We start from the raw sequence: 13,792 nt of genomic DNA, 5'->3' as shown, positions 1-13,792 counted from the left end.
TCCCACATGGACCTTGCTTGTCCCAGTGAAATTCTAACATGTTCAGCACTCCTCAGCACCCCTCTGGTTTGCCCAGCATCATTGAGCATACTAAACAGACCCTCTGGAAACTGTCTCACTTGCCTTGGGCTCTTTTACTGGAATTTCCTTACCAGAACAGTCTCTATGTCTTTTTTTTTTTTTTCCCCTGCAAGTCTTTATTCTGCCTGGTGCCAGTCAGTGACTTCATGGTTTCAGTCCTAAACACAGCCTGGTAGGTATTTTCAGGTCTTCTAATTGAACTGTATTTTACAGTCTCTTAAAAACTAAAAGTAATGATGAATTTTGGGTGGCCTGTTATAATTGAAACCCCTTAGCCCCTCCCCTTCACCTTCAATCGCCTGCTGAATCTGTTTCTAAACAAAGTTTTTAAATCTGTGTAATGTCAGTTGGCACTTCGTTCCCCGCAATGGTGGAGAGCAGAGATCTTTTAGAATCATTTTGGTTGGAAAAGACCCTTAAGACCATCAAGTCCAACCGTTAACCTAACACTGCCAAGTCCACCACTAAACCATGTCCCTAAGCACCACATCTACACATCTTTTAAATACCTCCAGGGATGGTGACTCAACCACTTCCCTGGGCAGCCTGTTCCAATGATTGATAACCCTTTTGGTGAAGAAATTTTTCCTAATACCCAATCTAATCCAATCTTTTGAGAACTATATTACTCATCTTTTTAAAAAAAAAAAAAAACAAAAAAACAAAAAAACAAACAATTTCTCCCTTCCGCCTGCTGTTTTGCTCTTTACTCTTCTGGACCAGCTGAGCTTCCCCATTCTTCAAGAAGACAACTTGTGTTGGATTTTATCTAGGAATCCAAAGCCCCTGTGGCTGTACCCAGCAGGTACTTTTTGCCCCAGGTTATTGCTTCCTCATCCAGTTTGCTTTAATCTTACAATAGTGAGGGTCAACGTATGGTTCATAATGTGGCAGTCCAGGAAGCAGATTTTAAGAACCCGCACCAACCCTTGGCAGCTCCCATTCCCATACAGCTGACCAGCATGGGTCTGCGTGGGTGGTGCTGGGAACTGACTCCCAAATGCCATAAATCTGACCATTAGCAGTTTATTAACTCATTAACAGACAAATGTGACTGTATTTATAACAGTAAAGCTAATTTTGTTTACCAAGTGCTAATAATTATCATACTACCTAAATCAAACCAGAAATGTTTATCGAATGGTCAGCCCGTACTCTCCCCAAAAGTGAGCATTCCTTCAATACAGAAAGGCCAAGCAGCACTACTAAATGTCCACTTTCACCTTAGGGTTTTTGTATACAACCAAATTATCTGAACTCACAAATGAAACCAGTAACTGGTGATGGATGCCCTTTACATTTTGAACTTAGAGGTCAACTCTAAAGTGCCTACTAATGCTTAATCTTCTTGGGATCTTAGACACCAACTTCAGTTTCACTTTTTTATTTAAGCTTAGCTATTTGCTAAATATTTAAAATGAACTTTCTCTAAAGCTTTCTGCTAAAATAAGGTTAATATGCAGCCTTCAATTTAAACTTCTGGAAGGGGCCCACAAAAATGATCAGATAGTTGTGGGGAATAATTGATAAAGGAAAATTAATTCCTCGTTGGGTAAATATGAAGGATTACATTATGTAAGTTAGCCTGGACAACTGCATCCTTGAGAAAGATTAGTATGTAATGCTTTGAAAATATTATAGGCTGATTTTTTTTTAGATACTGGAGAGCAAAAACAGACTTGCAGAGAAAATTAAATGCAATCAGCTGGTGAGAATCTGTGTATTACAGTTTACTGCCTGGTTTATTAAAACAAGGGTTTTTTAAGCTAAAAAAGGCATTTTGGTAAATAGAATCTCAACAAATTAGTTTCATATTTTAAATTATGTTTAAAATCTACACTAATGTATTTTTTGAATACTAGAATATGCCATTTTCTGTAAGAAGATTTGTATGATCAGTGAAAGATCCTTTTACATTTTTAGTACTAAAATAAAATCTAGCTTTCCAGAATGAGCCAGTCTTGCCCGCGTTGTTTCAGAGCCCATCTCCAGATGCCCGTTTTCCCCTTCAGTTCTCCCGTAAACCAGACAATCTTCCTAAGAACTTATCTGAAGAAAGACTTGCTATTGCTGAGGAGTGAATAGTTCTTATTTCTCACATAAAATCAAGAGAATTTTGAAAAGCTTGGTATTGTCAGTATTTCACTTTTGCTCTTCCATACTTTATTTTGTTGGAAAACAAACCTCAGCTATGTCTTTCAGTGTAGCAGAACAATCTGAGTAGTCATAGGGGCCAGGGTTACAGAGGGTGATGGGCAATGCCAACGCTGCTGTCTCCGGCAGGGCAGGATGGGATAAAGCAGGTTGTTGTAGTGTCTGCCCAGCAGATGTAAAGTCTGCGAATTGAAGGAAATAGCACAGCCTCTCAGATGACAAGGTACAATGAGTGCCAAGCGTGAATGTGGCAATTTTACACTAAATAAACATAACCCTGAACAATGAAGAAACTTTACCCAGAGTAGACAACACAAAACCACTGCTGGTTTGCTGTGCAAGTCACTTCCTATGTTACAGGTTACATCTATGTTACATCTTCATGAAATATTTTAATAATTACAGATTTTTAAAAGTGATTCCTTATTAGAAACATTGTAAAATAAATTACTAAAAATCACAAGCAGTAAAGCTGAGGATAAAGTAAGCAGGTAGTGAAAAAAATGCATCTTCTGAGGAAAATTAATTTCCTCTGAATAGTCTGTATGGACATTTGCTGCGTGTACGCACCTTACTTGTTTGGGTTTTTTTCTAATAGAAAACGCGTGGACTGACATGAAATAATACTGTGCAGATGCTCTCAAAGAAATTCAAGCTGACCCTGGGCTTTTGCCAAGCTCTCTGAGAAAGGTCAACATTCTGAAGTCAAACTGCAGCATTTCACCTGCTCTAGAGGTCAAGGGAAGTGTTGCATAAAATGACAAAACATCTGAGCAAAGATTCTGAAAGCTATTTTCAGCTTTTGGTTTCTAGGTATTGACTCACCTTCCAAATACTGACTTTTCCTTAACAGTGTTGTGGGGTTTTCACTAAAGTTTTGTAAACACGACTCTTCTGAACAGAAATATTTCATATCACGTATCCTTTGCCCAAATATGCCTGTGTGGGGCTAGTCCAAATGAATATAAAAGGCAACAGCACTGTCTCAAAACACCTCATAAAAGCAAGCATTTCTCGTTGAGGACATCTTTCTCATCTTTGCAACTTGGAAGCCCCTCTATCAGTAAGATCTCCCAGGATAAGTTGTTTAAGCACTTTTATTCTGTCCATTGAACTAATCTTCCCATAACCAGCTGTGTTGCATTAACAAAACTTTGAGCTTCCTAAGACTGAATAACTACAGAGTTGCTGAAAGCGTTCAACCAGTTTGAAAGCTTGTGACTTACACCGTACCTGAAGGCAGTTATTCATGTGAAGTTGGCTTTAAATTGCTCTCACCAGCAATAAACTACATTCCAGAATCAGTGTATTTTCAATATCTTAACCTCGTATACTTACTGATGTTTAGGAAAGGTCTGTTACATGTCCTACCCTGGTCTTTTTTACAAGCAATTATGAAGTTTTGAGAGGTGTTTATACGGTTTTAGTGTCCCAGGCACTAAATGATTTACCTCAGTCATCATCTAAATATAGAGCATTTAATCAGATGCAGCAGGTTCTGGCTGCTCGGCGCCGGGAGCCCCTGTTGTCCATAACCTAAGTATTTATAACTAGGTAAGCTTTCTGTCATCAGAGATCTTCTATTTACAGGGCTTAGCACAGTATGTTACAGACCAGAGCTCGAAATGCCACCCGAGCGCGTCACCGGCGAGTTGCTGGGAAGATCTCTCCGGGAGCTTCCCCCAGATCCGACCAAGTTCGACCCGGCCAGGCAGCTCGCTCCACCTCCGCTCCCCCTCTCCCCTCGGAGAAGCGCAGGCCGCGGCCGGCCTTGCCGCCGCTTCTCTCCGCCAGCGATCGCCAATGCCCCGGGGCCAGCAGCCGCCGGGTCCGCCCCCTCCCCGCAGCAAGGCTGAGGCTCCCGCGGGCCTCGGGGCGCTCCGCCTTCAGCGAGGCTGAGGTTCGCCGCGGCCCAGGGCCGCCTGCCCCACTTCGCTCCGGCCCGGCCGCCTCAGCGCGGGCGGAGCGCGATGTCCGCCTCCCCTGAGCTGCAGCGCCGGGGTGGGAGCGGAAAGGAGGTGCGGGAGCGCCCGGCCCGGCAGCCGCACCGCGCTCTTAGCCCGCGGGGCCGGGGCGCCTCACCCACCTCCCACCGCCGCCGCCACGTCGGGCTGCCCCCCTCCAACAACATGGCGGCGGCCGACGGCCCGCCTGACGCCGGGGCCGCCGTCACGTGGCCGCCGTCACGTGCCGCCGGGACCGGAAGCGGCTCATCCCGGTGTGGCCCGGCTGCCGTGCCGGCCCCGCGCGGGGCAGCGGCGTCCATGGGCTGGCTGCGGGCGGCCGGGCAGCGGCTGCGGCAGCGGGCCCGGGGCGCCGAGGTGCTGCGGGAGACCTGCCGGCAGTACCCACTCTTCTGCTGCCTGCTCCTGGGGCTGGGCGCCGCCACCCTCCTCCTCAATCGGTAACCGGGCCCGGCAGGGAGGGCTGGGGCGGGGCGGGGGAGCCGGGCCGGGCCCGGTGCGGCGCTGGTAGCTTGTCAGGCAGTAATATTTCCTTCCTGTTTATTTCTAAGGTATCTTCACGTTTTAATGATCTTCTGGTCATTTGTGGCGGGTGTCGTCACCTTCTACTGTTCGTTGGGACCGGACTCCCTCTTGCCCAATATTCTTTTTACAATAAAATATAAACCCAAGGTAAATGTGTCTGTTAACGTTATTGTGCTTTCTTTAAATTTGGTAAGAATTTATATTGGGTAACAATCCTTGTGTAATTCCAGATGCTTTCAGGAGTACTACGCATCCTACACCTCATATTGCCCAGCTGAGAGGTGTTTGGTAGCAAATATACAGCGGTTAATACTTAGGGTTCTTCACGCATTTCTGCATAGTCCCTGTTGGGAGTGTTCGTGGATGTTGTTTTGGCTTCACTCATTTTTCACTTTTGGCATTTGAGTAGCAACTAGTTGAGAAATAATGTAGTTGTATTCTCTTTTGTTGAGGCTTTCTCTTTTCTAAAGATGTTCTTCCTTTGGCAAGCCGGTGCTAAGTCGTCTTTGCTGATTGTACTTAAATTCCTTTAAGTGGTACTGCATTTCAAAGAAAAAAAAATTGGTAAAGGAAATTTCTGTTTTCTAACTTAAAATGGTATATTGTAGAATTTCATAGGACTAAAAATGTTATAATAATTCATGGCTATGAATACAGCAAGTTTTGCAAAGAAACCAGCTGGTCTGTTATTAGACCAACTGATGTACGGGGAGATGACTGGAGATGTGAAAGGATATCTGTCTCCTCAAATTTTGTTTTAGTGGAAGTGATTTTTCTGTTTGGTTCAGTTGTTTTTCAGACCATGCCTTGTTATCTTGTTTTCCTGCTGGGTGTACATCTTTGTCTTTATGCTGTTTAGTCCTCTGTAACTTTATACTCTAAAAGGGAATTCACAAATATGTCAGTATATGAAGAAAGTCATCATTTTGAAGAATGTAAACTTGTCCAAATATCTTCTCTTAGCAATTAGAATTGCCGGAGCTATTTCCCCACGGTCACAGTTGTGCTGTATGTGGCAAGGTCAAATGCAAGCGGCACAGGTAAATTAAATACGTGGCACTGGTAAGCTTAGTATTTCTTACATTTTGCACATAACAGCAGGAAACTTGCAATTAAATATTGTTACATCAACTTTTCTGTGCTCTCCTACAGACCTACTTTGCTTCTGGAAAACTATCAGCCATGGCTGGATCTGAAAGTGCCTTCCAAGGTTGATGCATCACTCTCGGAGGTAATTGCTGCTTCATTTCTTTAGTACCTTGAAATTCAGTGAGTTTTTATTACATATCTCTTAGACCTATTACTTCTGGTTCAGTAGATAGTTCAGATGTACTTCTCATGTATATTAACTTGTTCCTGTAAAAGTCAAATCAAAATAACGTATGCCGGGAGCAGAGAGGTGAGATCACCTGCTTGTTACCACAATGTGACTGTTCCCATAGTAGCATGCCTAGAACATAGATATTTCTTCTATGTAAATTGGGAAGTATCTTGGAAGGAGCAGTTATAACTGAACATGTCCGTTTTTCAAAAAGTAAAGGATTTCAGTCTGCTTAGTTTGTTGGAGTGGAGGTTAAGAGATTATTTGTGCGCGCCCTCAGCAAGTTTGCTGACAACACCAAGCTGTGTGGTGTGGTCGACACGCTGGAAGGAAGGGATGCCATCCAGAGGGACCTTGACAGGCTGGAGAGGTGGGCCCGTGCGAACTGCATGAAGTTCAACAAGGCCACGTGCAAGGTCCTGCACGTGGGTTGGGGCAATCCCAAACGCAACTACAGGCTGGGAGGGGAATGGATTGACAACAGCCCTGAGGAGAAGGACTTGAGGGTGTTGGTGGATGAAAAGCTCAATGTGAGCCGGCAATGGGTGCTTGCAGCCTAGAAGACCAACCGTATCCTGCATTGAAAGAAGCATGACCAGCAGGTTGAGGGAGGTGATTCTGCCCCTCTGCTCCGCTCTTGAGACCCCACCTGGAGTACTGCATCCAGCCCTGGGGTCCCCAGTACAGGAGAGACATGGACTTGTTGGAACGAGTCCAGAGGAGGGCCATGAAGCTGGTCAGAGGGCTGGAGCACCTCTCCTATGAGGACAGGCTGAGAGAGTTGGGATTGTTCAGCCTGGAGAAAAGGCGGCTCCGGGGAGATCTAATTGCGGCTTACCAGTACCTGAAGGGGCCTACAGGAAAGCTGGTGAGGGACTGTTTATGAGGGAGTGTAGTGACAGGACAAGGGGTAATGGGTTTAAGCTGAAGGAGGGTCGATTTCGATTGGATGTTAGAAAGAAATTCTTTCCCGTGAGGGTGATGAGGCACTGGAACAGGTTGCCCAGAGAGGTTGTGGATGCCCCATCCCTGGAAGTGTTCAAGGCCAGGTTGGATGGGGCTTTGGGCAACGTGGTCTAGTGGAGGGTGTCCTTGCCTGTGGCAGGGGGGTTGGAACCAGATGGTCTTTAAGGTCCCTTCCAACCCAAACTATTCTATGATTCTCTGTCCAGCTACAAAATTTCTGTAACGAAGATGATAATGTGATGGTAGCTATTTAAAATCATCAGGTAAAGCTGTAACAAAATCTGTCTAAAAAAGAAATTAGTGAGTTTACTCGAAGAAGAATAGCATAAGTACCTGGTTATTTAATAAGACTGTAAATCAGTAATTTTGTTTTGTTCTTTTCTCTTTAAAAAGAGCTATCCAAAGAGCATTTTTCTTTGAGTTTGTTTTGGGCTTTGGTTTTTGGTTGGTTTTTTTTCTCTTTTTTTCTTTTTTTTTTCTCCCTTGATTGGCAATTGATGAAATATATTGACAGGTAAATAGATGATCTTTTGTCCTTTTTTAAAACTATGAGAATACGCAGAATAGTTTAATCTCCATTTATTTAGAATTCCAACTTTGGAGTTTTATGCTAGGAGGATGAACAATTGGCATGTCAGAAGTGAGAAGATTCTTGCATGTCAGCCTCACAATTAACAACATAGTGTACGAAGTCAAAGCTGTGTGCTTTTGCGGTATGAGCTAACACTTGCATTCAGCTGTGTGTGATGGTGTCCTGGGCACAGCCCACAGCAAGAGTACCAAAAGAATGAAAACCTTAAGGGAAGGGAGGGATGGACAGTTGAGGAATGTTTTTCAAAAGACACAGATAACAGCTTGTTGACTTCCTTTGGTTTAATGTAGTGACTTCCTCTGTAATTTCAGAAGCAAACATTTCTTGTTTTAGAATTACTTTATTTTTTTAAATAAGTTTGGGCTCAAGTGTATTAAAATAACAATATTGCTGAATATCATTTCAATAGGCTTATTTTTTTAAACCTCTGTTTTAATAATAGAATGTAAAATAAATGTTTTATGAATATTATATTTTTAGAATTTGGGGTAGCAAATAGCTGTGGCAGTTTATGAAAAGATGTGGTAAATGCTGAAGAACTCTAAGTTTTCCTGTTTAGCTTAAATAGGAATTTAATGCTAAAAAAGTTCTTTGTAGTATGTTATTCATAAAAGATACGAGTAGATATCATAATTATCTTCTAAGACTGATCTTTAAAATGTGTTGCTACACATTGGCATTTTGTGCTTAATTCCTGTTACTGTAGTTCTGTTTTTACCAAAGTGGTGTGGGCTGCTTTTTTTTTGATGACTTTTTTTTTTTTTTTTTTTTTTTTACTTCAGTGGCATGTCCTTGGCTCTGCTTTATTTAGCAGTGTAGACATGACTTTTGTATATGCCATGTTTCTCATTCCTTTTTTTTTGCTTCGGGTGGTTAACTAGAGGGAAGTGCCAGACCCAAGTTGGGTGCCTTCCTGGGACAGTGAGCCAGCGTAATCATCCCTGATGGACGCAAACAAGCCATCTGTTTGAGCTACCGTTTTCACCTGTGTGGGATACTATTTGGAATGAGAAATCTCGTTGCATTGTTCCCCATTGCAACTCTTCCATACTGGTTAAAAGGATAGCAGGGATTCTGCCCGCACCGTATTCCTCTTGATCATCTGCTCTGCGGATGCAGCATGTAATGCATGCCTGGAATTGGATAGCCTGCTTCGGGGTGGAAGGAGAGACTGGTCTTACTTTCTTTTGTGGGTTAGTCATATGTTAGAGGGAAGCTGATACAGTGAGAGCTGAATTAAGATTAATGAGATTTTAAAGGAGTGCAGAGTAAAGCCTGCTTCTGAAAAGCAGATTCTTCAAATACTTGGAGTAATTCTGGGATTATTTTTTTTTATTTTGGATTAGTTTTTTCTAGTTCTTCCTTTGCAGGTTGAAGAATTTCAGCGATGTTTTCGTTTCCAAATGTTTCTAATTTGAATCAATTGTATAGTCTTTAAGCCTGTGCTTTCAAGTCCTTACAGAATAATTTAATACCCACTTGAATCAGAAGAAATCCAAGTTTTTCTCACAAGTATGGATTTTTTTGTCTTTTTTTCAGCCTTATTTTGGTTATCTAGCTGCTGTACTTGGCTTAGAAAAGTAAGAAAAACCTGTGGTTGGATTTTCCTTCCCCCCTTCGTTTATGTTTATTATTATAGTTGAACTTTAAACTGCCTCAGCCATGCATCTATCAATATTTGGTAGTTTGGACTGTATCCTGTGCAAAAATAGTGCAGTGACCTAAGTATAATTTTGTTTCTAGTTTCTAATCCATTGTGCTTTATGTTAGTTTCCCCAATGTTTTCTTTCTTTTTGAATTAGGATATGATATCTGTTGGTCAGTTTTATGCTGTATATAATTTCAGGTGCTACAAATTGTATAAAGGAGAATTTAATTCTGTTATTTGGTTAATGAACTCAGTTCTTTCCCTACAATCTAATTTTTGCTATGTGAGGGATGCTTGCAAGTCAAATCTGCGAAAAGCTGCTCAGCTACTCTTGACGGGCATCGTGAAAGAAATGCCCTAGTGGATCAAGGTGCTGTCTGTTGATATCTCAAATTTTTCTTTAATTCTTAAATTCTCAGGTTCTTGACTTGATTATGGGACTAGAATTTTATATCTTTTTTTTTCTTTTCTAAAAGTAAGAAATGGATGAATGCATGACAAGAACTCAGTTATTGTCTGAACGTGCTCTTTGCCAGTCCTGAACTCTTGTAGCAGCACAGTGGCCTGCATGCTTTCTTATTGGGAATTGCTTGTTCTACCCTCAGGAAGTGGTCTCAGCTATCTCAATGTACCATCTTTTAAGCCTTTTAAAATTCTCTTTGTGGTTTACTCATCAAGTCCTTGATCCTTTCCAATCTAATTCAGCCTGGTAGTTCTGACCTGCTACTGAATCATTTCTCAGTCAGCTCTACTGTTCCTCCTCCTGACAACTTGGGTCTGTTCTGTGGCAGTCCACAGAAACCTTGTCTCAGCAGCAAAGACTGACTAGCTTGCAGTGTTCTAGTGCATACTGGAAAATAATTTATCTTTGTATTTTTCTTTAGCTGCTGCTTATGTTACTACCTGCTACATTTGACTTTACCCTAGTAATCTCTTTCCAATTCAAAACTGCTCACGCATAGGAGAACCAGTCATTTTGTAAAATGCTTGGAAAATAGGTAGGCTTTAAATGATGTGACTCATCATTTGTGTTTAAAACTGGAGAATAATACTTTACAGACAAGGAAATTGCTTAACATTAGCTGTCATTCTTTGAGATGTCCTATCTGCTCTGTTTCCTTGTGTGCATGGTGTGAGCAATTGAGCTTGAATAATATTGTTGATGTAGCTAGAATGGAAGTGGGTACACGTGTTCCGCTTCCCTAGCGCTTTATGAAAATGCAGTGGATGATGTGACAGATTTTTCTGTGACTTACAGAATCACACTGATACAGTCTGGAAGGCTCATAGGATCCATGGGAAAACTGTATGGACTGTATGCCTTGAACGATGAGGCTTTGGGCAACCTGGTCTAGTGGAGGGTGTCCCTGCCCATGGCAGGGGGGTTGGAACTAGATGATCTTTAAGGTCCCTTCCAACCCAAACCAGTCTATGATTCCATGATTCTAACTCCAGTTACTGGCAGTCAATTGCCTATTATTCCTTGAGTGCTTGTATTTTGCAGTATGGATTTCACACTGTAGCTCTCTTCTAGCTTCAGTACAGCACCTTGGTGTGATGGAGCATCATACATAACTGCCTCTGCCATGCCATGTGTTTAGTAAACGTGCAAATAGGGACTGCTTTCTGTGTGTCCAGGATCAAGGCGTTTTTTATTAAAGCCATATAGATAACTTGAGTTCTAGCAGAACATGTCTTTGCCTCTGATGTCAGGACCAGGGATATGTGGACTTCAAGTGCATTTTGAGTTAGTTGTCTGTATCTGTGCATGCTGCCTCTGGGTCTTTGGCTAGTGGGATTATCTGCGTGGCGTTGTCCTGTGGAAGCATTACCATAAAGCTCTTCATTGCAGTGTGGCTGTGGAAGCGGGAGGTAACAAGGGAAACAGGCAAATCTGTGAAACGGTTCAACTGGAAGCCAGTTACTACAAACATGGCATGAATCTCAAGATCTTATCCAGAGTGGGATGGGTCATTGGGTCTTGCATCTTTCCTCCTTTCCTTGCTGATTTTGTAACCACAGGAAGATGATTCTCAGAACCATATGTGTTTGGCTTAGCTAGCAGTAAGAACGAGATCTGTCACTGTTGGAAACCATTCTTCTAGTGGCTTTAGAAGCCTGTGGACTGTAGGCTAAGAGAGTGCCAACAAGTTATGTTAGCATCTGATGAACTGAAATTGCAGTGACACATGCACTGAAAGCCTGATGGACAGGCTTTCTGTTCCAAAGTAGCAGTCATGGATAAAGAAAGCTCTCTCAAGAGGAGTGCACTGTACTCCCTTTGAGTATGCTGCCTTGTGCTTGAAGGCTGCTCAGGTGTGCTTTCCACTCAAGTGGAAGATGGTTTGCTGTCGTTCTTGATGGGGAGGTGCGTAGCAAAAGTGGAGGAAGAAATAAAAGGGATCCTTTAATAGACAGATGCACAGTATGGGTTTTTCTGCAGGCTTTTGCTTTTGAAAGGCACTTTTTTGAAAGACTGTTGTGGTTCGAGCCCTGAAAGAGGTTTATTTTGTTAGAAACTCTGCATGAACAAAATTATGTTGCAATACCTGCAAGACTGAGGTTTCTATGGAGTAAATTGGTGGTTTATATACTGGCAGTGCTATGGAAGGCATCAGGAAAATTGTCTTGAGTTGTCTGATCTATTGCTCTTAAGGCCAGTGGTCTGTGTTTGCTGACTGGTGCTGGATGTGATCTCCCTCCTGCTGTCTGAAGGTTAACTTCCAAAGAAGATTCCATGGGATTTATTGATCTCTTCTGGACTGGAAAGTAAAGCATCTGTTGTCATCCTCCCCCCTCACCTCCCCACCCCCTCCACCCTGCTTTTAATGGAAATATGAGATTTTGTGGGGGCGGGGGGGAAACCAGGGATGGACATGACATGACATTTAGCTTACCCATCGATCATCAACACATGATCATATTTACAATTTCAAGATGTATTACTGCTATAACACATAGGGGTAGGAGAAAAGACATTAATGACTTTTTATGGTCCACTATACAGACATCTAAAGTTATCCCAAAGTGGAGAACATCCCTTCAGAGAGAGGGTGAAGGAACAAAATTTCTCCTTCACCCTTAAAAACAAAGGGAGGAAAATCACTGAAATGGAACAATTGCAAAAGATAGAGTATCGTACCAAATTTGTGTAGGCGATATTCTTAGTAGTGAAGACAGAAAAAGAGTATTCATCAGCTACTCAACTCTGAAGAATTGAGAAGAATTAAAAAGGCCTTGATGTGCATTTTACTGAATGTGCTTTTATAATCACGAGTAGAGCAGAGGCATGTAGTGCCCTAAAGTTAGTATAAATTTAGTAACTCTTGAATTCTTGCAGTGCATACAGTGTGAATGAGTGCAGCAGCTAATCTTGTAAGAAGAGTAATACTTACTCTCATAAATGACACTTGTATATCAGCTGTTACATTCAGCTTTCCCTTCAAACAGATTTTATGTTTTTCTTTGAACATGGTGGCTTCTTTTGCAAAACCTTTCCTTCCATAGAGTGTATGGCATAGCAGCCTCGCATAGCAACACACGTATTCTGTCTTACTACCCTGGCCATCTAAAGCAATGATTCAAATTAAAGGATAGGTTGCAACAGGAGAAGGTAGTACAGAGTGTATCTTGGGCTTATAGTGAAGGAGGAGAAATCTCAAGAAACTTTCACCCTTCCTTCTCCTTACTCATGTTGTTTTGTTTTGTTTTTTTTCTTGACACTGTCTGACGTTTCCCCTTCAAAAGTTTTCTTTTTGCTAATCATGGTTTAAGGACTCTAACAGTTACTTGAAACTTTTGTGTAGGTGTAAGGAGAGATGTCAAAGCTGTCTGGCTAGCAGTCTGACTGGCAGTACACCTTGTGTATATGATGGTGGCAGCCCGTTGATTGAACAGGGACAGTCGCCTCCTCCACCTCCCTTCCTTCTCTGACAATGAAAGCCAAGCTGAACCGGGGTGTGCCTGTGACGTGGCTGCAACAGCACTGTTTTTTCCCAATTAACCCGGGTTTTCTGGCATGGAAAAGACAACCACAGGCTTGACCTGTGAGGAACAGGTTTGATGGAAAGGGTGGAAAAGATTCTCCTACAGAGATTCGTGTAGGTTGGATATACAGGGGCTAGGAAGAGGAGGGGGAAGGCCACGAGGAGACATGTAGGACAAGGACTTTTGGGAAGTGCTCTGGGACTTCAGGACATGGCTGGACCTTAAGGCAGGCTTTGCTGAAAGCTGTGGTGCAGGATGTGGAAAAAGGAGAATGACTTTCCTAGGAATTGCTTTTCAGGATTCTTCTTTTGCTTTCTTTGTGAGTGGTGAGCATACAGGATTGACTGTCCCACTTTGAGGGTGGGGGAGAGCTAGAGAAGGTGGAGGTTTGGATAAAAAAGGATGGAGATGTGTGTAAGTGTAGGATGGGTAGTTGTGCCTGTGGGACACTCCACACTACATCAAAAAGGAACGGGGACTGATCTGAAAATGAAGGAAGGGCCGTTTGAGGTAAGATTACATTTTTCATGGCATTTGCTGAACAGAGTGGCCAC

The 13,792-nt window shown here is 42.6% G+C and overlaps 1 protein-coding gene across 3 annotated transcripts in view; it reads left to right on the top strand.

The window, feature by feature from the left end:
* Positions 1–752: 752 nt before the first annotated feature.
* Positions 753–13,792, top strand: part of SNX14 (sorting nexin 14) — a 57,219-nt gene continuing 44,179 nt past the window's right edge. For all 3 annotated transcript variants that reach the window (XR_008576407.1, XM_054820588.1, XM_054820587.1), the window contains exons 1-4: positions 753–4,639; positions 4,751–4,871; positions 5,688–5,764; positions 5,877–5,955. Coding sequence is in view for 2 of the 3 variants with exons in the window: in XM_054820588.1 (XP_054676563.1) it covers positions 4,206–4,639; positions 4,751–4,871; positions 5,688–5,764; positions 5,877–5,955 (711 nt within the window). In the remaining variant the exon portion in view is untranslated. The remainder of the gene's footprint in view (positions 4,640–4,750; positions 4,872–5,687; positions 5,765–5,876; positions 5,956–13,792) is intronic.

This window comes from Grus americana, chromosome 3 (assembly GCF_028858705.1).
Source record: "Grus americana isolate bGruAme1 chromosome 3, bGruAme1.mat, whole genome shotgun sequence".
Classification (NCBI taxonomy): Eukaryota; Metazoa; Chordata; class Aves; order Gruiformes; family Gruidae; genus Grus; species Grus americana.
The sequence above is the reverse complement of the archived record's forward strand: the minus strand, read 5'-3'. Positions and strand labels throughout refer to the sequence as shown.